At 46.6% G+C, this 25866-nt stretch overlaps 1 protein-coding gene across 50 annotated transcripts in view; it reads right to left on the bottom strand.

The window, feature by feature from the left end:
* The window catches only part of LOC138917070 (heparan sulfate glucosamine 3-O-sulfotransferase 4-like), a 103288-nt gene that overhangs the window by 32615 nt on the left and 44807 nt on the right, over window positions 1–25866 (bottom strand). For 26 of the 50 annotated variants that reach the window (XM_070231458.1, XM_070231461.1, XM_070231455.1 and 23 more), the window contains 2 exons: window positions 22298–22347; window positions 18979–20095 (listed from right to left, as the gene is read on the bottom strand). In XM_070231458.1, the coding sequence (XP_070087559.1) occupies window positions 19028–19876 (849 nt within the window). In that variant the 5' untranslated portion in view covers window positions 19877–20095; window positions 22298–22347 and the 3' untranslated portion in view covers window positions 18979–19027. Of the gene's footprint in view, window positions 1–18978; window positions 20096–20797; window positions 22173–22297; window positions 22348–25866 lie in introns of all 50 variants that reach the window. The other 24 variants (XM_070231493.1, XM_070231495.1, XM_070231481.1 and 21 more) reach the window with 4 other exon arrangements.

The following is a 25866-nucleotide window of genomic DNA, read 5'->3' as shown; positions in this document are numbered from 1 at the left end:
CAGTCTCGCTCCTGTTATTATGGAAAGATGTTTATGATTTATTGAGTAAAATAAAATTTAATGGGTGTAGAGTTTCACATCTAGAAGATGAAAAAGTTCTGGAGATCTATTTCACAACAATGTGAATATACTTTACTGAACTTCAAAGTGCTTAAGACGGTAACTTTTATAACATGGTTTTTTTTTTAACACAATAGAAGAGAAACAAATTAAACTACTTTAGAAAAGCATCCTCTCTCTCATGGGGTGGTCACGAGGACTGTTTTTCGGGAGATTAACGCATATAAAAGTTCCTGGCGGGCATGATGAGCATGCTTGTTATGCTCCTCTACTCCGTGCCAGGTAACTCTGCACCAGGAGTGCTGGTGTCAGAGCTTTGCAACGAGGCAGTAATGTTATCACTACAATTTTAGCCAAAGTTCTGTTCACGAAAACACTTTTCCAAAGGTAATTGTTAACCTCAGGGGGCAAAAAAACATTCTTCACTAGGAACAAAAGGGTGGCCGTGATGTCACTGAATAAACCACTGTGTCTGCGAGCAGCCCCTCTCTGCACAGACACGGCACAACCGAGGCAGAGGGTCAGAAGCATCCCTAAGCAAGATGATGGAGAAGGGTTGCCTTCCATCCCTCACACTGCCTTCAAATAGCCTAGGTTGAAGGGATTTTTCTGATCCCCTTATTTTTAAAAAATACACAGCCCAGGGCAATTCTCATGCCTTGGCTGCCCCATGCAGAGAGGGGAGGCTGAGTCACTGGGTCTCGGAAGCTGCGGGCTCACAGCAGGGCTTGGAAAATCAGTATCTGTCTCTGAAGTGATCCGAAGTGCTGAGACCTTTACCCCAAATGGCAGTAGGCAGACATTAGCAACAGTCTTTCACAGCCTTCGAAGATGTGGGTTTCCTTCCCAAACAGCCTCGAAAGGCAGCAACGGGAGCTATCCTCTAAGATGCAGACATCTGGAATTCGGCTGCAGAAGTGCTTTCCAGAGAATCCCAGCTCTGTCTGCAGACAGGCACAAGAGACAGCTGGACTCTGGGTGACTGTGGATGGACCTACACCTGAGCATCTCCTCTCTCAGAGAAGAGCACAGCACTGTGGCTAACAGAACACCCTAAATGCTTATCTTCGAATCTAGGTCCCGTCACTAATGACCTGTGAACCTTTGGGTATCATTCTTCCCCACTCTGTGCCTCAGTTTCCACATAACATACAGCACGTCTTACTCAACAGGGCTTGCCCTGAGGATTAGCTCAGACAAAGGAGGGGCAGGGACGCATCGGGGTTTTCTTTTAGTCACATAAGCACTCAAAGGAAGTTAGCTACTGTTCCTAAGAATGCCTAACACGCAAAAGCACAATTACTGGAAAGTGAAAATCACAAAAATTAACTTCCTGCATAATCTACTGGTTTTTAAATTTTGCCTTTTCCTGAAATAAAAGAGAATTTTGAGGAAGTCTTCAGACTCATCAAATCAGTCACAAGAAATCTGGATGAGCACTCTCTTTCTGAAAACCAGCGTTCAAATACATGGGCCCAACAGAGACTGGAGGACCAGCAGTAAGTGGTATTGTGTTACTCCTCCTCGTTCCTCCAGCTCCTTCACCTCCACCCGGCAAACCCTTAAAGGGAAAGGTCTGTGGTCTTCTTCTCAGGGGAATGAGGAAAGAGCCAGACTCCTCCTCCACAGCCAGGACAGGGGCGGGACCAGGGGGATCCTGTCAGGGAAGGCTGGAGACTGGAGCCATAGAAAGTTCAAGAACCATACCGGAAAGTGACCTGGACCTGACAACTGACCCTGGGGCTTCACAAGCCCAAGGTCCACGAGTTCCCAAGGCTTCCCTAGAGAGAGCACCTTCAAGAGACACCTTTAACACAATACACACGCACACACACAAACACACACACAGAGGAAGACAACGTCATTGTGTGCTAATGAGAAACCCAAAAAGTACACAAAGTATTTTTAAATACAACCTATTTTTAAACAAAACATCAAGACACTAGATTTAATAAAGGAATTTTTTTCTCCCAAAATGTGGATTTCCATAAAAACTCTTACAAAAGCATAAAAGACTGAATCACACTTAAATCTATATTGTAGGCCTTACCACAAATGAAAGGAGGAAAATGACACAGAAGCAGGATGTTCTAGAAATTCCGGGCAATCTAGTTGTTGTATTAAGACTGATCAAACACCAAATCATTTCTCCCTCTCCACTTGAAGTGAATCTGGGCAGGAAGATGAACGTACGAAACCATTTCACTTGCTATTTGAGGAATTCTCTTGTAAAATGTACAATCCCTTTACATTTTCCCAGGCAGCTGCTAGGGGTTGCTAAGGAAGTGATGGAAATAGAAAATATTCTAAGTAAATAATTAGTGATTTCTGAGGGGCAGGTTCTTTAGATATTTTTCTCAGAATTGAACAGCTCTTAGGCACAGAGACTAGACAAGTTTCCTTTCTTGCTTTCCCTCTCTCTCTCTCCCCTTTCCTTCCTTCCTTTCTTTCTGTGTTAAAGAAGAGATGCAGAGTCTCCAAGCAGTGAGCTGGCAGAGGGAGATCTGGAGCCATTCTACTTGTGCCCACCTCAGGAGAGCCACAGAAGAGGATCCGGGTCCCCCATCTCCACGCAAGCCAGCAGAACTCTCGGGATGTCTGTTTTATTCATTGGTACTTCGGTGAAAGATGACGTTTGAACAGTAGAGTCTCAAAACAGACATCTGTTGTTTTGGCACCAGCGTGCATTTCCCTTCTTTGATAACCGTCTGCTGGCTTTGCTTTGGGAAAATGCCCGCATTTCATCCTCTGTGCCCACAGGGGAACTCCTCCCACCTCTGCTCCAGGGAGGCAGTGCCTCAAACCCCACACCCCCTCTGGCACCAAGGACTGCTTGCTGGATGTGCACGTGACCCCTAAGAAAGCAATGAGCTACCCTGAGGCGTTAGCAGAGACTTCTGGGACAAAGATGGCACACTTTTCCTACTCCATTTGGAGCAAGAAAATTGGGCTGGCACCCGCTTATGACCACAAGGGGACAGGTTTTAAGAAAGCAGCCAACCACCTCAGAGGCAGCAGAATCCAGAAGTGGGAGATCCAGTGACACTGTTTAAGCCCTAATGAGGCCACCCCTTCCCAGGACTTCTCAGATACATAAGCCATTAAATTCTTTTTCTTTTTCTTTTCTTTGGTGAGGAAGATTGGCCTTGAGCTAACATCTGTTGCCAATCTCCCTCTTTTTACTGGAGAAAGACTGTCCCTGAGCTAACATCTAAGGAATCTTCCTCTATTTTTTGTATGCAGAGGCGGCCACAGAGTGGCTTGATGACCGGTGTGTAGGTCCGCGCCTAGGATCCGAACCTACAAACCCCAGGCCACAGAAGTGGAGCATGCCAGCTTAACCACCACGCCACCAGGCTGACCCCTAAATTCTTTTTTGATTCATGCTTATTTCAGATTTCACCTGGAATTTCCGTGTGTTATAACCAGAAGAATCCTACCCAATAGATTTCTGCAGCTAAAGCTAAGTTTCAAAACACTGGGAAAGATTTTCTTTAAAAGTGCTCTAACATATCATGATTTGGGGCAATTTCTTCCTCCTGGAGGATGAGAGGTAAAGGGACTGAAAAGAGACACAAAGCCAAGAAAATCTAGGAGCATCAAGGCCAAGAGTTGAAGGTAAACCAAAACACTAGACTTTCAACCCAGCAATTCATAAGTGAATGAGAACCAGTCAGTACGGACAGAACAAACTCTCTGTTTCACTCTAAATAAGGAAATCAGCGGTTCTGGGTGAGGTCATGCGGTTTGTTGGTTGAACCTGTCATGCGATTCTCAGAATCTAAGTGGGTAGTTTACCTATTTAATATTGGGCATATATGTTATAATAATAATTTCTAATATTAAATGTCTTAACATATATTTATGGTAACGTGGTATGTTCATTATCCATATTCAGACAGTAACAGGAATATTCTTCTGTATCTGAACACAAATGAAAAACTAGCTAGAAAGTGGGTAGAGAACAAAAGATACTCAACTATACTTGAGTTTGCTTTAAACATTGCTTTTGGTGTTTGTTTATTATTTACTGAAAGTGAGCCTTTCCTAAAGCGTCTTATTTTCAGGGGCAAATGTGGAGGGTTAACCTAGCTTGGAAGGAGCAAGGAGCCACGCACATCCCACATCTCAGGAAAACGCCTCACTCTGGACTCAGCCTGTATCGCATCACCACCCCCTAGAGGCAGTCTACTTAAATAACAGGAACGGCTAAGAGTTACCTAAGCATCTTTTCAACTGACCACAGCAACATCGAGGTCATTTTGTGCCACCAGATCAAAGCAAGATCTTTCGTCAAGAATGGGGGGATTAAGAACCAAGAAATTAAGACACCAGAACGTTGGGTTGGGGTAGTGTAACTGGGGAACGTAGGCAAATATTAATGGCAATATTGTGTTTACCAGCATTTTCCAATGAGTGGAGCTCTTTCTTAGCACCAAGAATGTACAAGGGGAGTCCAGACAGTACAAGAAAAAGCCATATTGAGGAGGGAGGGACAGCCCAGCAGAGGCTCGAATGAAGGAGGGATGCAAGCCAAGAAATTATCTAAGGAAAAAGCATTAAAGGCAGAGCGGGCAACAAGTGCAAAGGTCCTGAGGCAGGGCCATGTTTGGCTTCTCAGATACAGCAAGGAAGCTAATGCGGCTCAAGGAGAGGAGCACAGAGAAGATGACAAGTGAATGTGGCTGAAGAGGTTGGCAGGGTCTGATCCTGTAGGGCCTTGTAGATCATGGCCAGGACTTAGAAGTTTTCTCTAGGTTGACAACAAGCCATTGGAAAATTTAAATTAGGAGAGTGATGTGGCCTGCTTTATGTTCTAAAAGGATCACTTCCCCCAGCCACTGTGTGGAGAGCAGATTACAGAGGGCAAGAAAGTCAGCGGAACAAGAACAGAAGTCGGCTGCAGCAGCCTGGGCGAGGGGTGAGGGGGTACCAAGGCAGGTGGTGCCAAATAAATAGATACACAGAGAAAGAGATGTCTACTGATAGCTACCGACACACACACATACATAGACATGTATGGACATGCACGTCTATCTCCACCACAACAACACACTTATAGTATGATATAGTCTTTACAATGATTGAAGAAAATTATTTTTCACATAAAAAATCAATATAGGCAAATACATCTATATGGAAAAAGAAAAAATAAAGAAACTTGCAGGAATACTACTCACGACTGAAGTTTAGAAGATACCAAACTCTTGATATCAAAATACACACTATCAGAGCTTTGGGTAAATTTTATGTGTGCTCCTAAAATATCCTGTGACCTCCTAAAATAGTTCTGTGTTCCAACTGCAAAAAAATAATTAAAAAAATACCTCGTCAGTTTATTTCACCCTGCCAATTGGATTGACTTTGGATAGAAGAGAATAAAGAAATACAGTATGACCACATCCTTGCGTGAGTTACTGTAGCAGACAGCTGACTGTCCCCAGACTCGTTCTCTCCTCCTTCCTGGGCACACAGACACTCAGTAAGTTCCCCAGAGTCCTCTGTAGCTGGAGGTGGCCATGCAACGAAGTCTCCCCAGCAGAAGGAGAGCGGAAGTTATGAGCGTCACTACTGCCTCACCTGCTGAAGAGAAACCCGCTCCCGGCCTTCTGCCCTCGCTGCTTCACGGTGGCTGCAATGCAGACAGGGTGCAGTCCCAGTTCCCATCACGCAGCAGAGAAAACCCTCTAAGGCAGGGGTTCTCGATCAGAGGGAGTTTTGGACCCCAGGGGACATTTGGTAATGTCTGGAGACATTTTTGGTTACTAAAACCGGGGGAGGGCCTAACTACTAGTGTCTGGTGGGGTAGAGGCCAGAGAGGCTGCTAAACAGCTTACAATGCACAGGACAGCCCCCTGCAACAAAGACTTTCCTGGCCCCAAGTGTCGCTGATGGTGAAGTGGAACCACCTTGCCGTTAGGCCATTTTTCTCAAACTTCGTGCATAATAATTACCCAAGTATTGTCTTAAAACATAAATTCTGCTTCAGAAAGTCTGGGATGGGATCTGAGATTCTGCTTTTCTAACAAGTTCCCTGGGGGGCTCTGGACGGCAGAGCAACCAGATGGGAAGAACAGAACGTGGGTCTCTGAACGGTCTCCTGGAGCACAGCTGCCCCCGCAAGACTGGCTGGAGTGCTCATGCACGGCTGCTGTTCAAACACACACGCCTGCACTCACTGTGGTCAGCTTGGGTCTCTCAGAGTGGCTGGTCGCCACACAGCCCTGACTGCTACAAACTGTGAATATCAACTTTCGTTGCGTAGTAGAAAAATCATTGTCTGTCTTACGGAAGCCACTGTGTTGGGGTCTCTTTGTTTTCACCCTAACTCGTACAGTTACCATCTGCAAATATTGGATGGGTACATCTTTTTTGCTGTTTGGCGAGAGAACTAAACAGCCCCAGAGGGGGTATTTTCCAGAAAGGGAGACGAAGCAAAGGGAAGAAATGGAATGAGATGGAGACCGCTCGAGCTATCTGAGTAGAGCGTACTGCTGCTGTAACAAATGACCATTCACCGATGGCTTAACTGTTCTGGACGCCAGAACCCTGACACGGGTCTCCACGGGCTAAAATCAAAGTGTCCACACGCTGCGTTCCTCTGGAGGCTCTAAGCAAGGATGGATTTCCTTCCCTGTTCCCTAGCTTCTAGAAGCTTCCTGAATTCCTTGGCTCATGACCCCTTCCTCTATCTTCGAAGCCAGCAACAGCAGGTTAAGCCCCTCTCATGCTGCCATCCCTCTGACTCTCGCTCCGTGCCTCCCTCTTCCACTTAAAAGGACCCCTGGGATCACACTGGGCCCATCCAGATAATCCAGGATTATCTCCCATCTCAAGGTTAGCTGTCTAGAAATCATAATTCCATGTGCAACCTTAATTCCCCTTTGCCACATAATCTAGCATATTCACAGTTTCCAGAAATTAGGACGTGGTTATGGGGGGGGGGCATTATTCTGCCTTCTATAGGTGAGAAAGTAGGTTAGTCAGGCAGCCAGAAGGTAAGAAGTTAATATGCCAACCTGGAAAAGAGACAGGGTGCAGAGAAAAATGAAATGATAGGTCATTTGAGAGTAAAATGGAAGAATCTCCTGGTCACTCCCAAAGTTCGGGAGCCGCAGCGCAATCCTAAGAAGCAAGTGTACCCCACCGCTCTGTACGTTTTCAGTACAAAAGAATGACGCATCAGTGGTCCTGAGCTGGGTGAAAGAGTGATACAGACAGAGGTTCTCCAGAATTCCAGGATCTTTATGCAGTCTGCCCTCACGATGTTTGATATCCATGGTGTATAATAGTTTCTGTAAATTAAACTTCTTAATCTAACTTTATGATAAGAATGCTTGTCCTGTATTTCAGGTACTCCCTGGAGGGCAATATTCCAGAAAACCAGTTACCTGGGGGTATTCACGAAAACGTGCATGGATTAATAACAACTAACAGACGTAGACAAAACAGATCCCAGCACAGCATCATCCTTCTATCCTTGCAAAAGCACCATGGAATTATTAGAGGCTGGTACTCCTATTTGAGAGATGAGAAAACAAAGGCTCAAAGGCTGAATACTTATCTATGTGCACAAGGCAAGGTAGACACAGAACTCAGACTCAAAGCCTTAATTCTGACTTCAGGTTCAGCTTTTTCTTTCAAAACACAACATAGCTCCAAACAGTCCAACTGCCCTGTGACAGAGGCGCTCAGGCAGTTAGGCTCAAATACTTCCTCAGCTCCAGCGACACCCAACCCTCCAGCCCCCTGCAGAAGGCTCAGCCAGGAGGCACCGGGAAGGGTGCCCCTGTACCTACAGTGAGTGACATATCAAACACGGGCCTCAGCGTAATGTTTTGATTGTTAAATGCCAACTATGTAATTTCGATACTGCATTTAGAGAAACATAATCCACTCTTAGAGCATAACGGTCTATCGGGAGTAATTGAACTCTTCTAAAACTTCGGCAGCATCAGCAACAAAGGCCAGGAACCAAAAGCCACGTTACAGTGAAGACACCTGGCTTGTGCCAGCCTGCTGTGTGACCCTGGGACTCCTGCCCGCCCTTCCAGGTCGCATTTGCTCTCTGTGTAACACTGGGATAAGAAAGTCTCGACTTCACGAGGCTGCAGTGAGGAATAAAGGAGGTGATGTCCTGTGCGGTAGGCAGCTTGTGGGAGACTGTTGAGCCCACATGGTTTGTTTGAGTGGGTTTCTCTTTCTTGTACCCAAAATAGTCTTGCAAAAGTAGGACGTGAAAGAGCTGACAATTCTTAGCCAGAGTTCCCAAGAAACATGAGTGTCATTTCTTTTCAGAAGCCTGGAGTTTTGCAAGAAAAGTTAGCACACAGCAGGCCCTCCTTCCATTCATTAATTCATTGATTCAGAATTAGTGATTAATAAACTACCATGACGGAGTGCCTGCTGGGTGCTAAGCACTGTTCTGGACACCGGCAAGGAACGAGATGGACAAGACCCCCACTCTCATGTAATCTGCCTTCTGGTGAGGAAGAAGTAACTAAGTAGCATGATTTTGGAAAGTAGTAAATGCTCTGAAGAAAATAAAACAGCGTCACAAGCTCAGACGCGGAAAAGGGTCTTTAAATTAGGTAACTGGGAGAGGTATTTTCCAGGAGCTGAAATTTGAGCTAACACCTGAAGGACAGATAAGGAGCCGAGGGTAGTTTAAGGATCTGGGGCTGAGCATTTCAGGAGAAGGGAACAGTGGGAATGAGCCTCGTCCCAGAATGGAAGCCACTGCCACAGTTTGCTGCTGGGTCGAGAACGCCTCAATTAGCCCATCCGCCTCAATTAGCCCATCCGGTAGGCAAGCAGTCCATCTGCATGCGGAAAATCACAAGCTCCTAGAAGGGAATGCCAGCAGTTATTATTCACTCCCGTGATGCTGAAAGACATCACCTACAGTGGGAAAGAGATTTGAAACAAATAAAAGGAAATGCTGCATGTTTGTGGCCAAACACCTGGGTCTGAATCCCAACTCCACATTTCGAGCGAGTTACTTGACCTCTCTGTGCCTCAGCTCCCTCGCCTGTAAAATCACAGCGCCTGTCTCGCCAGGTCCTCTGAAGACTCAATGACTCCACTGCTTGGAGCAGAGCCTGGTGCACACACAGGAATACAATATGTGTCTATCACCACTGCTGTCACTACCACCACCACCATTATTCTTTCCCATCCACACTGTCATCTCCCTGTCCCATTGAAAATAACCATCACTTGTCCCTGACTGGACTTTTGCTTTGCAACAACAGGAGTGCATCTAAATTTACTGATTTACACCAACTCAACTATTAATTCACATCTTGGCACAGTCCTACCACCCCTGAACTTGGGATAGAAAACAATCAGCACCCACCCCACTGTTTATGAATCTAAACAGTAACAGCTGTCTTACCATCTTCTCCGTAATGTGGAAAGTAAGGGAATTCTATACATGAAGTACAACATTTTCGCCACGTTCATATAACCAATACTTTCAGACCACTCTCAAACACACCCTCAACTTAGCAGCAAAGAACTCTAATCAAAGGAGGAGGGAGGGGGGAGGGAGGAGGGAAGAGCCAGGGACAAGATGAGAGGGAGGGAGGGAGGGGGGGGAGGGAGGAGGGAAGAGCCAGGGACAAGATGAGAGGGAGGGAGGGGGGAGGGAGGGGGGAGGGAGAAGGGAAGAGCCAGGGACAGGATGAGAGGGAGGAGGGAGGGAGGGAGGGGGGAGGGAGGAGGGAAGAGCCAGGGACAAGATGAGAGGGAGGGAGGGGGGAGGGAGGGGGGAGGGAGGAGGAAGGGAGGGGGGAGGGAGAAGGGAAGAGCCAGGGACAAGATGAGAGGGAGGGAGGGAGGGAGGGAAGGGGGAGGGAGGAGGGAAGAGCCAGGGACAGGATGAGAGGGAGGGAGGGAGGGAGGGGGAAGGGATGAAAAAAAGACATGCTAGCCAAGAGAAAGAGGTCACTTTCCATTTACTCCTCTTTCTTTGATGCCCCTCCATAAAGTACTAAAATTTGGTACTTAAAAGTCCCTTGCAACTTTTGCTAAATATATTTCAAGTTATTCTGTTTGGTTGGCTGGTTCTATAAATAGAATATTTTCTCTCATTATATTTCCAAAACGGTTGGGGTAGGCATACAGGAAAACTACAGATTTTGCATAGTATTTCCTCATCAGTGCCCTTAATGAACCCTATTATTGTTTCTAATAGATTCATGGGGGGATTGGTTATCTTAGATTTTCCAAAAGAAATGAAATTACTGGCAAATGCTGATAATTCTACCTCCCCCTTTCTTATTCTTTTTTGTATCTAACTGCATCATCTATTAATTACTGAGCAATGGTAAATAATAGTGATGATAATGGGCATTCTAGTCTTGCTCTGGATTTAATGGGAATGTTTCTAGTATTACACCATTAAAGATGATGCTGGCTTTGGGGAAGATCCCATTTTATTAGGAGGTGTTCTAAAAATTAGAGATAGATGCTAATTTAATCACATGCCTTTTAGCATCCATCAAATAAATCATAGAAATTTTCTCATTTACCCGTATTAAGAATAAGTCAAATTATTAGATTTCCTAAGATCGAACCATCCTTCCATTCCTGGAATAAACCCCACTGTGTCAGGACTTTTATTACTTTGTGAGCTAACCATTCACTTGTCCGTTTCTCCACTCTGCAGGCTCTTTCAGGTCACCGGCCATGACTGATTCATGTCTGCCCCAGCACAAAGTTGACAGTCAATACATGTTTAATGAATAAATAAATGAATGAATAAAATAACAAGTGCATGGAACCTCCCAAAATTAACCCTTTGTCCCTCGTTCCGGGTTAAAACACTCAGAGAGATCATACACCTGTCCCAAGTAGATCTTTATAGGTTTAATAAACATGTGGCTAGACTGGTCCCCACTTCTTCTAGCAACAGAACCCTCGAACACCTCATCTTCATGGGGAAACTATTCCCTATGGTCTCAGTGGGACTAGCCCTGGTTGCTTACTCCCCCCACCACTCCAGGCCAAAGGGGTGGCTACATCAGCCAGGCCCGATGAGGGTACTACACAACGACAGCTTTAGGAATGAGCACATGACCCAACCTGGACCACAGGCATCTCCAGGAATTTCTTGCAGAAGCTCTTAAGAAAAGTTTTTTCAAAATCACTTATCTACCCTAAGTTTCATGTAGCCTCATTATTAGTTATCTCAGTGATCAGACATCACAAATGTGAACTTACATTTATAAGTAAAGTACTTTGTTCAGTGTGCCCATACATCTTTAGATCAGCAAAACTGTACTCATGAAAATATGGGTCTACGCTTCTCCTTTGGAGGCAATCCATCATGGAATCTTCTTGGCCTTCGGGAACTCAGCTTTGCTTGAATGTGTGGTCATTTCATATGGGCCTTTGTGGTGGAGCCGTCTGTGTTTTAATGGAGAAGTTATTTCCTTCTCTATGGTTTACTACTGCTTTTGGTTGAGGGTATTTTTACGTGAATAGAGCTAGCTGAAAATTTTCAAGAGACCAAGAAAAGAGACTATAAAATTTAGAAAATTTTATATTTCTGGAATTTGCAATAGCATTTACAATTCAACACAATGCAGAGGAAAACAATACACTAGAGACTTCCGTAATGGGGTTTAACAATTCTGTAATTTGGGGGAAAGCATAAACCTCTCAATTTAAAAAAAATGTATTACTTCCAAAAGAATTAAATAAACATATAATGTTTGTCTCGGGTTGCTGCTTACCATCTTGCCTAAAATGTAGTGAGATAATCTATCTGAGAATGAGGCAAGGTAGAGACAAACCCGGCAAAGAATGGAAAGAGACAGAGACCTTGTCAAATCACTCAAGCCCCTGGATTCAGCTTTTCCTGAAGCCACTTACCCCACAGACTTCCTAATTACATAAGCCAATAAAGCATCTTTTTTTGTTTATAATAATTTAAGCTCAATTTCTATCATTCACAACCAAAAAAGTATTGCCTAATTGATGTGCTGCTTTGTTTCCCTGTAAATATGCTTTACACATTCTTAAATAAAGATTGCAAAAAAAAAAAAGTAAAGGCAGGCAACCCTAACTAGTGAGTGTTAAGAAAAAAAAAAAATCAACCACTTGCTTTTAATGAATGGCAAGATGGGCTGAAAAGCTCCCTTAGTGAATTATAATTTCAGACTGAAATTCCCAAGACAGTTACAGAGGAGCTTGTCAAACCGCAGAGACCAATGGAATCAAGAGATTACTTGAAAGATCGTTGGTTCAATCAGTTTCAGAAATAGCATCCATTATGCAAACCCAAAACCTTTAAAACTTTCTAACGTACAACCCTGGCAATCTCTCATTCACCTAAAGTCTCAAGGCCCCTCTCCTGACTCAATTTAAAACTAAAAATGCCTGGTATGATTTACAAAAGTTAAAATAATTAAGTCATGTTATGATGGCTGGAGAACTCCAGGGAAAGTGGCCAAATAGCAACATAGGAAGTTTGGCGGGGTCTGCCAGAACAGTCCTGCCTTCTCCAGTGCCTTCAGCTCTGCAGAAAAATGGAAGGCAAAGCATGCCCTCAGCATTCTAAATGCCTCAGTCTCTCTCCACTGCAAGTGGCCTCCTTCCTACAGTGGGCTCAAGAAAATATGAGAAGGAAGGCCCCGAGAGCCTGCCCCCTTCCATCCCCCGTCCCCTTAGTGGAGAAGGCTGGCTGCAGGTACCCCAGGAAATCAGACTCTTCTCCTCCTTCGGCTCATGTCACAGTAGACCCAATTCTGGAATCGGTTTGGATTATTCTCTGGAGAGCTACTTAAGATCTGCTTCAGGGTTTGAGATCCCTCATTCAGACATAATCTTGAAATGAAAGACGATTTGCTAATGAAAAATGCATTACAGCTTTCTCTGTAGGGCCTTCTGTACTGATAGGCAAGATAAAAGGAAGGAATTGAAGGAAAATGAAGGAGAAATGCAAAGGAAAAGGAAAATTAGGAGAGAGAGAGAGGAGAGAAGGAGAAGAAGAAATTTATCATGTCATACACTCTGCGTGGGGGCACTTTTTAAGGGCCACTTCATTTCACCCTCACATAATCACTTGCAAGTAAGTAACATTGAGCCCATTCTGCAGACAAAAAAATGGAGGCTTGGTGATATTAAGTAACTTGTCTAAGGTCACACAAGGAGGATGCAGTGGATTCTGACTCAGAGATACAAAAACTGGCTCCAAATAATGTTGCTCCTACAGTGCTCTCCTGCTTCCTCTGAAGGGTCTAACACAGACGTCTGCTCCAGAACCAAAGCATTTTAGTGGGCGAATGGGCCCTACGGAGACAGTATAACCTCATCAGAAAAGAAACAGGGATTTAAAAAAAAAAGATGAAAAGAAAAGAAAAGGAGAGAAAGAAACAATTTAATATAAGTAACCCAACGCCCAACAGAACTAGGATGGGGCAAGGCAAAGCCAGAACTCAATTTTTCTAACTCTCAGGTCTTACTCAATCCACCTGACCAGACCCTATTACATAAGTACAGTTTATCAATATGGATCAAATAGGGGACTGCCTCGTTAATGAGTGAAAAGCTGAAAATTTTCTCAACTTCTGGAAAATGTTCATTGGGAACAAATGGGAAATTTATTGGGGAATTGTCTTTTTCTGCCTCCATGTTCCTCTTTCTACCCAGCTCCTTTTGCTGTTGTTGCAATGTATCTGGGAGGTATTTGCCCCATGCTCTTGCAACATCTGCAAAGGGGGAAAACTGTAACCTAAAATAGCACACAGAAGCCACAATTCTGACAACCACAAAGGGTACGGGTGTGCCAGTTACTTTCCAAAATGAGTTTAAGCCAGAGCCACAGACTGGTAGCCGGTTGGCTGTACCGAGCCCACAGGTGGGTTTTGTTTGTCTGCAGTGCTGGCCCACACTGCGCTCGGAAGAAATTTCCATCTGTTGCCAGCATTAAACACCAGATAATTTCACATCAAAAACTGGATTTCCAGTTTCTCTCACCAAGTGGAAGATCTGATAACCCTGATGCCACATTTGCACGTGGAAAAGAGTAGCTGCCCCTTTAGACAGAGCTTGTGCGTCCCAGTTTCTCCCCACCTGGTCTATTTCACTCATTTATACAATCGCTGTGGGCCCAGAAGGCATGTGAGTTGGTGACCCTTGGTTTAAGAGGTTAAGCAGATGTAGACTGCAAAGCCAATCATTATTAGACTTTTCCTAAAAACACCCCCAATAACAGACTCTTCTCTCAGTATTAAGACAGCTGTGACAGAAGCTAAGGCATATGAGACCAAAAGGATTTGAGAAATGGAAAAACCCAGTAGTTGAGTCCATTTGGATTTTTGGTCTAGGATACTCACTTTTTGCTTAGAAAATACATTCACTTTTATTATTTCATTTATTCCTCTCAACAATCCTGCAAGGCAGGCATTATTCTCAGATAAACAAACTGAAAATGAGTGATGTTAAATCAGTTATCCAACCAAGATCATCTAACTAGTAAGTTGCAAAACCCAATTTTGTCCAGCTACAAACACCTTGCTTTTGAAATAATGAAAGAACACTCTGTAAGCCCATAAGGCCTGTTTCCACCTCAGGGCCTTTGTGCCTGCTGTTCCCTCTATTGGAAACCTCTCCACCTACATATCCACATGGAAGATTCTTACTCTTTCACTTCATTTACATCCCCTCCCCAGAGAGGTTTCCCCTAACCATTTGACTTAAAATAATATCTGTGCATGCACACACACACACCCCAATTACTCTCTAAACTCCTGCTTCTCAAAGTGAGGTTCAGGGATCAGCAGCATCAGCATCAACTGGGAAGTTAGAAATGCAGAGTCTGAGGCCCCTCCCCAGACCTGCTGAATCAGAATCTGCATGTTAACAACACCCCAGGTGATCCATGTGCATTTCAAGTTTAAAAAGCACTGCTCTACAGGAGCCCTGCCCACTGGAAATGCAATGGGAGTCACAAGTGTCATTTTAAGTTTTCTACAGCCACATTAAAAAGGTTAAAAGAACGACTCGTTTGTTTGCTGTCTCCCCTACCACCCTACTAAAAGATGCCATTTCCACAAGAACAGGTCCTCCCTCTGTCTTGTTCTCCACTTTATCCCCAGTACCTAAAACAGTACTGGGCACATGGTAAACGTTATTAAGTGTTTGTTGAATGAAAGAAGGAAAAGACATTCCAGTACTTTCTGAGTGGCAGCGTGGCACAGGGAAAGAAACCAGCACTCTGAAATTGGACAGATGTGGTCAACTCAACCACTGACCAGCTGAGCAACCTTCAGCCAGTGGTTCACCCTCCGGGAGCCACCTGGAGTGTAAACCAGGAATGTTGCTGTTTAACTCACAGCCTCATCATGACACCCCAATGTGATAACATGTCTGTGAAGCACCAACCACCACAATCACAGGCATTCAATCAATGCCAGCGCCTTTCCATTGTCCTCTTTCATTCTCTCCAAATACCACATGCGAATAATGGTGCTGACCACTTTCCTCTGTGTGGCATGAGCATGACTGAAGCTGTTTTCCTGAGTTATTTTCCCCCAGCCAATGGGACCTGCCTATTAACTGCTACCACTGCAGACAACTGGAAACCGTGGAGGGTCCCTTCTCAGCACCCTGGAGCTGAGTGGCTCCCAGAGCAAAGTGGTCACGGTTACTGTTCAGTCTGTAAACCACGAGGGAGGCCACAGCTCGAGTCGTCTCTGTCACTTTGATGAGTTCTGCCGTGGCAGCCAGTTGGCCTGCCACAAGGTCCCATCCCTTAGGAGAGTTCAAGGCCTCTGCCCAGCCAGAGTGTATCGGCTCATACTGAAAGGTGTGTTCTGGCTTTACCCTTTTATTTGGGGGGTGGACAGAGGAAGGAGTGGAGGGTTTAATCTACTCCCACTTATTAATCACTGGCCTCTGTCCATCCACCAAGTGAGGCTTGCTTCTCCATAGCTTTAACACACACATCCTAATCCATCAGTCCATACTGCCCTGAAAATCCAATGCACATGTCCTCATCTCAGATGTGTCTTTGACTCACGTTAGATCAACAGCACAGAAGAAAGCAAAACCCAGATTTAGATACAGCCTGAGGGACACCAGAAATAAAACTGCTAGGGCTGCCTAGTTGGATATGAGGAAACCCCAAGCCAGCTGTGCCGAGAGCAGCCCCAATTTCTTCTCGCTCTCCCTCTTGCTGAAAACACAACCAGAACAGAAACACTAGCACAATTAGTAGGCTATTGGGAAACACACTGAAAAGAAAAACAAAAACAAAATAAATATATGGGGGAAATCAAAGCCTTTAATTAACCTGTGGATCTCTAACCAGTTAGACAGTAGAGTAAGATTTCAGGCAGAATACGTGGTATAACCATTTAAGTAGCGATGCCACCACTGAAAAGACCCAGTTGCATCAGGGAACCAAGAGGAAGGGTTTCTGTTACTGGTTTGAATCAATGCCACTGTTTCCTTTCCTACAATAGAGTGAGGTTGTCGTCCCCTCTTCGTACATGGGAGAGAGAGGAGCCTGAAGAGGTGCAGCAAGTAAAAATCCCACAAATGTCCTCAAAGCACTGCTGTCCCTCATAAGGCTGGAGAGCGGTCCAAGGCCAGTGCCAGCCCACTCGGCTCCTGCAGGTCCAAGGGGTTTCTGGGAGTCTTCTCAACAGCCAGGTTTGGGTGGCTAATGATTACCTCTATGTTAGACAGATTCTCCTCCCGCACTTCCAATCGGCACCACTGAACATAAGGGTCTCCCACAGGCAAGTCACTGGCATAACAGATCGAGGACACAGAGACACCGTATGGTCCTCTGAAGTGAGGATCAAGAGGATCCAGTTCTGTCCACACCTCTCCAGTGGAACAGTTCTACAGGTGGCTACCAAATACTGACACCCAATACCACAAGGCCCAAATACCACAAGTGATGGCTGAGAGTACCACCAAGCTGGAATGACATCTTCAGTAGCCATGTCACGACAGCGAGGCCAGTTCATACCTTCCTTTCCAAGCCACAGTGTAAAAACAACATGAGAAAATCTGGCGTCTTCTATCCTTTCATTCAGAAAATTCTCCAGACCCTACGATGGGACTTCCTGACACGCACTCCACCACGCACACGTCATCAACGTTATTTTAAGTCACCTGAATCAAACACCCCATCTCTATTTCCAGCTGCCACAAAGCAACACAACACATGTTGGAAAGGTCTGATCCTCAGGCCTTCCTCTCCCCCAAAGGGCATCTGACACTTCTCACAAGATACACAGCTTTAAAATTAGAACTGGAAAAGACCACAGTGACCCTCATAGGGCTGAAGCTGCCCCACAGCAGAAATCAGAACATTCCTACAACCAACAATTAAACAACCGAAACGTTCCCAAACATCCCCTTCTTTCTCTGGTTTGCTGTTGCTGCATTAATCATCCTGACACCTTTTTAATTATAATCGCAAACTCGAAGCCATGACTTGCAATGTTATAAATACTGATTTTCCAGTTCAAGCAGGCATTGACTGGTTTCTGTTTTGATAGGAAGCGGCTGTTTGAAGCCTCCTAAAATGTTGCAATTAGTTCTCTTGGTTGAAACAGACAAGACATTAACAGACACATTTGCTGTTTCCATTTAACCTGCTGGAATGTTTATGCCTAAGTGTACTTTTCTCAAGCTTTGAAAGCATAAGGGGTATTTTCTAAAGCGGAAGAAATCAATCAATACATATTATATATTCATATATAATAGATATTATATAATACATACCTATAGTAATATATATTATTATATAATACACATTTACTATATATTTCTGAAGTTAGGTTATTTCTAAAACTTTCACAGGCTGTAATTTAAACTTAGAAAGCACATCTCTTCAACAGCAAGGCAACTTGTCAGGAAACAATCCTTATTTTACCTATTGGCCTTGTGAAGATGATAATACCACTTTAGCTGACAAAGCCTGTGTTTGTCTGACAATTCCAATTAATTACTGAGACGCAACAGAGATGGGACCAGCCATCCAGATGTTTTCCAGAAAGACATAAAAAGAGGGGGGGGGGAGCAAAGGAGGTTTGCCTTTTGGGCATCTGCTCCAGTGTTTTTTAAATGTTATGGCGGGCAAGAAAGCCGGATCACTAATTTATTTTACCTGCACTTAACTTTCTACTCTCCTCTCCTTTCCCTCACCGCTGGGAGACGGTGGAAGACAAGGAAGATGAACATCTCACAAGACAGAAGCTCTAATCTGTTGCCAAGGAGGCGACGGTTAGAAAGGGCAGGGGTGCAGGATGTAAAAACTCTTAGGGCACCGACTGTCGTGCAGACCTTGATGCTCCTGATGCCAAAGCAACCCAGGGTTGCTGGAGATGGGGAACATCCTCAGTCTTTTCTAGCAAGCCAAAACTCGCCAGCATCATCTTTTTAACTGTTCCCTGATCATTTTGCTCTAACCTGAAAATACTAAAGTCGGATTCCAGAGACGCAAATACGTTTGAGGGCGATTTTGAGAGATTCCAGGAGATCTCAAAGCCCTTCAGTCAATCTAGCTATCCTGCTTCATGCCTTAGCGTCCCCAACGCAGCAGCGCTGAGCCCCACGAGAGACTGGCCTGGGAAACACCCCGTGGGCACCTGGGCTGGGGATTTCCAGGCGTGGAGCTAGGCAGCTTCAGAAAGCAGCTCCCTGGTTGAGGAACCTGAGGCAGGCAGGGCAGTGTGACACCAGCTCCCCTAGCCCTGAAATACAGTGATCCCTGGCCAGCCTCCAGCCCTCTCCACGAACCCCCGAGCAGGCCCGCCAGGGTCCGCAGAGCCCTCGTGGGGCGAAGGGCTCTCGGGGAGGTGCCTGGATGTCGAAGGGCGTGAGAAGCCGCAGCTTTCCCTCTGGGTCTTCCCCACCCATCCATCGCCTGCGCCGAGCCCAGGGTCCTACCTGTACCACTCCAGCCCCTTTTCGTAGTTCCTGTCGAAGAAGTGTGGCTCTATGCCCACGGCCCGCAGGCCCGCACGTCCGGGTGGACTCGGATCGCCTCCAGCAGCTCGCGGGTGCCTCCTTTCTTGATCCCGATGATGAGCGCCTGTGGCAGCTTCTTCTCCCCATAGTTGAGGGTGCTGAGGGCGCCGCCCCTCTCGCTGCTCCCATTCACCGCTCTCTGGCCTGCGAGCTCCTCGTGGGTGGTGCTGGACTTCTGCGCTTCCCTCTCCAGCAGCGCGCTCTGCGCCGTGATCATCTCGCCAGGGGCCACAGGGGTCCGGAGCCAGGTGTCCCGAACGAACCCGCTGCCGCTCGCCAGACCCCAGCCGTCGGCCCCGGGGGCAGGGGGCTGCTTGGAGGGCTCCGGAGGCTCCTCGCGGCTCGCGTTGTCCGGCGGCAGCGCGGAGGGCTGTGAGGGGGTGCCGAGGCGCATGGGGGGCGGCAGTAGAGAGGGTGGCGGCGGGCTCGGCGGGGGCTCGGCGGCAGTGCCGGCGGCTCCTGCAGCACCACGGGGAACTGCAGGGTGCCCGAGCCGCCCAGGAGGCTGTAGCACAGGTAGGTGACAGACAGGGACAAGGCGCAGAGAAAAAGCAGCTTGCGCGCCAGGCGGCGGCGGCGCGGCGAGAAGTAGAGGCAGAAGCGGAGGAGGTGAGGGCCACGGGGTCATCGCGGCTCCGGGCTCGCTGCGGCAGCGGTGGCGGCAGCCCCCGACGCAGCCCGGACATGGTTTCAGCCGCCGCCAGCGCCCCCGCCCGGCCCCCCCCCCCCACCCAGCCGCCCAGGCAGCGTGAAGCGACGCCACTGCACCCCGGCCCTGGCCGCTGTCGCGCTGCGCCGGGGAAGAGCCCGGCTGCATGATCCCCCTACCCACTCTTCCCACGGAGTCCGGGTGGCCCCCCACCACCCCCCTCAGCCTCCGGCAAGGGGACCAAGGGGGGCGCGCGGACCCACCGGCTGCACCTGCTCCGTCTGCAGCGCCCCCGCTTCCCCGGCTCCGACGCGGCTCCTGCTTCAGTCTCTGCCGCCGCCGCCGCGCCCTGTTGCAGCCCCGAGTTCCCTCCCCGCTGCTAACTTTCTGCGGGTAGAGAAAGGAGTGGATGGGAGGCGGAGGGGCCCGGGCGCGTGGTCCGCGCCGTCGAGGGAAGGGGGAGTGCGCCTCGAGCGCGCCTGCAGAGGGGGATGCAGAACAGAGGCGGCGTGCGCTAGGCCTGGGGCACCCGGCAAAGCGGAGATCGTGCCCCCCTCCCCCGCCCCGCACCACATTCATGCTGGAGAGGTTCCCCTCCCCTGGGAGCCTGGGACGCCAGTTTCTCCTTCCCTCTCCTGATACTTTCAGAGACTTAGAGCCCGACGCCTGCCGCCAGTGCCGCCCAACAGGTAGCTGGCAGCCACAAGGTGGTGAGCTCTCGCTTCCCCTTTTCTCATGGGACTCCAGGCAAACTCGGTCCATCCGTGACCCGCCCTTCTCCCTTCCTGGACATCCTCCTGCCTTTGACCCAGGAGGAATTTCTTGTCCATACCAGGATTCCCATCCCAACTTCCATCTTTCCAGCCTCCCCATCTTAGCTTGAAGCTCCTGATTGGTGGAGCTTTGACACAAACCCACAAATTTCCTTGCCCTAGAGCTTCTGCCTCTGTCCCGCCACCGGTTGGTTGACTGTGCTTTCTGCTCCAAAAGGAGAGGCTGTCTCCTCCTGGACACCCTGAACCACAGATGCACATGCGCCCTGGATTTCCCTGGACCAAAATAGGCTGAGACTATCATCGCTCTAAACACCTTATAAGCAGAGAGAAGTTGTGTTGCTGTGTTTGTGCATCGCTTCATTGAATTACAAAGTATCTTCTTTGCAGAGAGATTTCTGTCCCTCACGTCCCTCTCCTGGGGGGAATGGTAAACATCAGAAGGCTTTGGAACATTCAAAACTACACTTTGCTTCCTGTTTCCTTTTGCTCAGGGAGGTAGAGGAAACGCGAGGCTGGAATGGCAGGAACAGGCAGAGCGGTCAACTGAGGCACTCCAGCGAACTCTGCTTCCTGGGGGCAGGGGCTGGCCCTGCACGCACATGGCGCCAGTCTTTCCCAGAGGCTGGCTCCAGTGAGTCCTGTTTACCCTGCTAGCCACAGCTGGGTGCCTGGAGGGTCTGCTTTCACCTACAGGGCTGATGTGGTTGGCATCTCCGGTTTTGTTTGATCACATAACAGGGACAACAGTTGAAAGAAAATGTATATAGTGTCTAAATATTAACTAGATACCTAGTGCCAAAGAGAGAAAAAAATGTTACTCCAACAACATGAACAGAGACTTTTCCCTGAGTGAACAGAAGCTCACGGCTGCTCTCAGCTGGACGTGAGCTTCCTTCACTGCAGCTTCAGCTCAGATAAAGATTATTCCTTTAGAATATATTTTTTATGGTACACCGGAGACCTCTGAAATGCAGAGTCTGGTGTCCTGTAAATCATTTCGTGGAACTAGGGATGCTTTTTCAAACACCACGCGACTGCACTCCTGTAATGTTAATGGGAAGGGGCCAACTGGAGCTGGGAGCAGCACAGCTTGCCCATCCCTCCTTCGGCTCCAAGCCCAGCTCTGGGTGGTCGCCCAGGAGGGCCCGGTTGCAGCAAATATTGTCACTGCCGTAGTCCATCTACCTTTCAAAGCTAAGGCACCAGGATGCCCAGCACGTGGTCCAGGGGCCTCCCTACAGTCCCTGCCCGGCTCCCAGACTGCTCTATCCCTGCTCTCGGCGATCCAAATGAACTTGCTCTGTAGCTAGTTTTACTAAAGATGTGCTTTCAAATTTGGAAAGGTTTTGATGAAATGGTACTAACATTTAACCTAGAGGTGGCAAACTGGTAACAAATTAAGAGCTGAATGTGGCCAGCACAGTGATATTAAGAAGTTTAAACTGGTTGCAATGTTTTAAAATTGAGGACTTTCCCAAAAAATTTGGCTATGAGGTTTCTGCTGAAATAGTAGATCCAGCAACTTTGGGCCCCTCAGCCAGAACCGAGAGGCCCCCCTGACATGGAGCATGTGCCCTGTTCTTCATGGTGCCCCCCCAGAGTGCCCTCATACATTTATGTTACTTGCCTGGATGCTGCTAATGAGGACACTTCCCAGTGTCGCTTCTCCCTCTTGTCCACAGATAGTCCTACTTAAATAAGAGACTCTTGAAAGAACGGAACCCCGTTGGTGAAATGATAGGCCCCACAACTGATGGGGAAGAGGTGATTTTTGGGGAGAGGAGCTTTGTAGATTTCTCACTTGGGCACTTACCTGTTTTGTTCTCCATCCAGGTTTTTTCTGGGAGCCAGTTCTTGAGAAACCTATAATGAAAAGTAGGAGCTATCTACATAGGGAGAACTCAGACTTCGTTCAGCAATTCCCTGGGCGTCTGGAGACTCGATAGAATACTTTTTTCTTTTTCCATTGCCAACACCCATGCCCATTCAGGCCTATGTGAGTTTTTACAATGCTGCTCCAACTGGTCTCCAGGCCTCCAGCGTGCCTCATTTCTCTTCATCGTAGAGGACAACAGTGGATCAATGTTTCTGAGGCATGGCTCCACCAGTGCCCTCTCTGATGCAGAAACCTTCCTCTCACTGCCTACCTGATAGACTCCAACTCTCTGCCTTAGCACTCAAGGGCCCCTCCGCCTTGCATGTATCCCACAGTCCTGCCAAACCGAACAGTACCCACTACCCAAAAGCACACATTGCATTCTTCTCTTTCACCTCTGCCTGATCAGATGATGGAGTAAAAACAAAGCCATCATTTGCTAGTTAAGTGACTTTCAGACAGGTCATTTCACCTCTCTGACCCTCAGTTTCTGCATATGTAAGTGATGAATAGTAAGACTCACCTCATATTGTTTTTATAAAGAATTAAATTGACTTAGCATATGCAAAAACACCTGGCTCCCTGCCTGACATGCTGCAGCCACCAATAATTATTCGGACCTAAATATTGGCTCATGCCATGCCCTGCTTCTTTTCCTATTAAAACCTTATCCTTGAAAAATAGGTGTGTACCCTTTCTTCAAAACCAGCCCAAGGTGTAAACTGAAGTTCACTTTCCTAAGCCGCTCAGTGACATTTATAACGCCAAGTCTAATGCCTTAGATCGTTTTTTTTCTAATAAGCAAAAGAAGCTAACTCTGCCTAACTTCAGTTTTCTTATTAAAGAAATTGACTAGAAGGATTTATGGTAACTCACATAACTGAAGGGAATTTTTGAGAAATTAACAAACAAAAAGCAAAAATAAGCTTTGGAAGTCACAATACAGCATAGTGTATAGTTATTATTACTACCGTTCACCAGATATTGTCGGCTCTTCTCTGGCATACAGAAGGGATGTATCTTCTTGGCCCCTTAAAGTCAGATCTGACTCTGTGACCCTTTGGCGAATGAAACTTGAGCAAAAGTGAGGTTGTCTCTTCCAGACAGAACCTTTCGCAAACAGTGGGAGTGTGTTTTTCCTGCCTGGCAGTTGTGCAAGAAGTTGGATCGAGCCTCTTTTAGCTGCCATCTACTCAATCCTCCAGACTGAGGAACGATAATACAGAGCCAGCCCCTGATGACATGGAGCATGTTCGAGAAATAAACCTTGGTTATTTTTAGTTGAGACTTGGGAGTTTGTTGTGAATACAGCACAACATGGACTGTCTGACTGATGAAAACATACATATTATCAATTTCCTCTGCTGTTGACCAAAATGACTTCAGTGAGCCAATATCAGAATTCCTTTCACAAAGGTGGATAAGTGACAGAATAGAAGTCTACACTGTCCTAGTAGTGTAGACAGATACCATGTCTTATATATAGCAAAGATATTTCCTCATTTTGTCCTTTACCTGTCAATAAAAAAGTATATCTATAGAAATCTGGAGGTAAAGCTCCAGACAAAACCAACATGGTGACAATGAGGAACATTACATACTTGTAAAAGGAGCAACGGATGAGAAAATAATAATAATGGCTGGGAACTTATAGAACCTTGCATTGAAAGGGATCTCATATGGAACTTAGGAAATATTATAGCTGAAAGCACTACATGACAAAATCTGGTGGATGGAATTAAACAATACTTAGAAGAAACATATCTTCAATATACTTATCTAAAAAGAAAAATTAGAAACCAACGAGCTACTTGTTCAAGAAGCTAGACAAAGAGCAAGACAGTAAAGTGAGGAAGAAAGGAAATGATAAAGAGAAATGCCAAACCTTTGTTCCTATTTATTTGCTCTTTATTTATTGCTATGGACTGAATTCTGTCTCCCCACAGTTCATATAATGGAAGCCCTGACGCCCCTTGTGACCATGTCCAGACACAAGGTCTTTAGGAAGTAATTATGGTGAAAATGAAGTCATAATGGTGGAACCTAAATCAGATAGGACTGTGGCCTCATCAGAAGTTGAAGAGATCTCTCTTTCTGTTTCTTCACACACATACACACACCCCGCCATCTGAGGACTCAGTGAGAAGGGGACCTTATGCAAGCTGAGGAGACAGCCCTCGCCAGAACCTGACCATGCTGGCATCCTGCTCTCAGGCTTCCAGCCCCCCAGAATTGTGAGAAAATAAATTTCTGTTGTTTAAGTCACCCATGCTATGGCATTTTGTTATGGGAACCCAAGCTAAGACGCTTATCTTTCACAGTTTGTTCCTAGGTTCTGGTACCAATTCCAACGTGTGTAGGGTTGGGGGTCGGGGGAGTCCCCCACACCAACAAGCAATTCTTGGGACACCAGCTGGGTGTCCTGCAATTCAACTCGATTCTGACATTATGTACCCAGACACAGCATCACATCCCACAGGTTAAGGGTTCAGCCCCACAAGACTGCCCCACTGCAGGTGCCAACAGCAAGTCTAGGTTGTCGCCTATGCTTCTGAGCAACTGGCTGTCAGTAGGAGGTTCTCAAGACTCTCTACTCCGGTTCGACTAATTTGCTAGGGTGGCTCACAGAACTCAGAGAAACCTCTTACTTACTAGATTACTTGTTTATTAGAAAAGGATATGACTCGGGAATAGCTCGATGGAACAGACGCATAGGGCAAGACATGGGGAAAGGGCACTGAGCTTCCACGCCCTCTCCAGGTAACCACTCTCCCAGAACCACCACTCTCCCAGAACCTCCACATGGTCACCAACTGGGACGCTCTTGGAAATCTGTCCTTTTGGGTTTTTATGCATAAGCCGTTTATTTATTCTCTTACCCTCGGCTGCTGTTTTTCCTTCCCCATTTATAGCCCAAAGCCAATCAAAGAAGGACATGTGCAGTGTGATGCTGTTCCTGTACATTTTTTAAGTGCATAACAATGTAAGAATTTGTTAACGGAGACATACACATGTATGTCTTGACTATGCATAAAAATGTAATCTTCTGTTAATGGAGCCATGCACATGGATATTCTTGGAATCATAAAGAATGTAATTAATTTTAGGATATTGATACCTATGATGAGGGAGGGAGGAGAACGGGATGGAAATGTGAATTTTAGGTGTGACGGCAACATTTTGTTTCTTAAAAACAGAGATATCGTTGTGGGCTGAATCATGTCCCTGAAAATTCACATGTTGAAGTCCTAACTCCAGGACCTCAAAATAGGGCTGTATTTGGAGAGAGGGCCTCTAAAGAGGTAATTAAGGTCAAGTGAGGTCACATGGGTAGGCTCCAATCCAATGTGACTGATAGTCACGTAAGAAGAGAAGATTAGAACTCAGACACACACAGAGGGAAGACCGTGTGAGGACACAGGGAGAAGCGGCTGGGGAGAGAGGCCTCAGAAGAGACTAAACCGGCCAACGCCTTGATCTTGAACTTCGGCCTCCAGAACCGTGAG

Source organism: Equus caballus, chromosome 13 (assembly GCF_041296265.1).
Source record: "Equus caballus isolate H_3958 breed thoroughbred chromosome 13, TB-T2T, whole genome shotgun sequence".
Lineage (NCBI taxonomy): Eukaryota > Metazoa > Chordata > Mammalia > Perissodactyla > Equidae > Equus > Equus caballus.
Note: the sequence above shows the minus strand (reverse complement) of the source record. Positions and strands in the feature narration are given on the sequence as shown.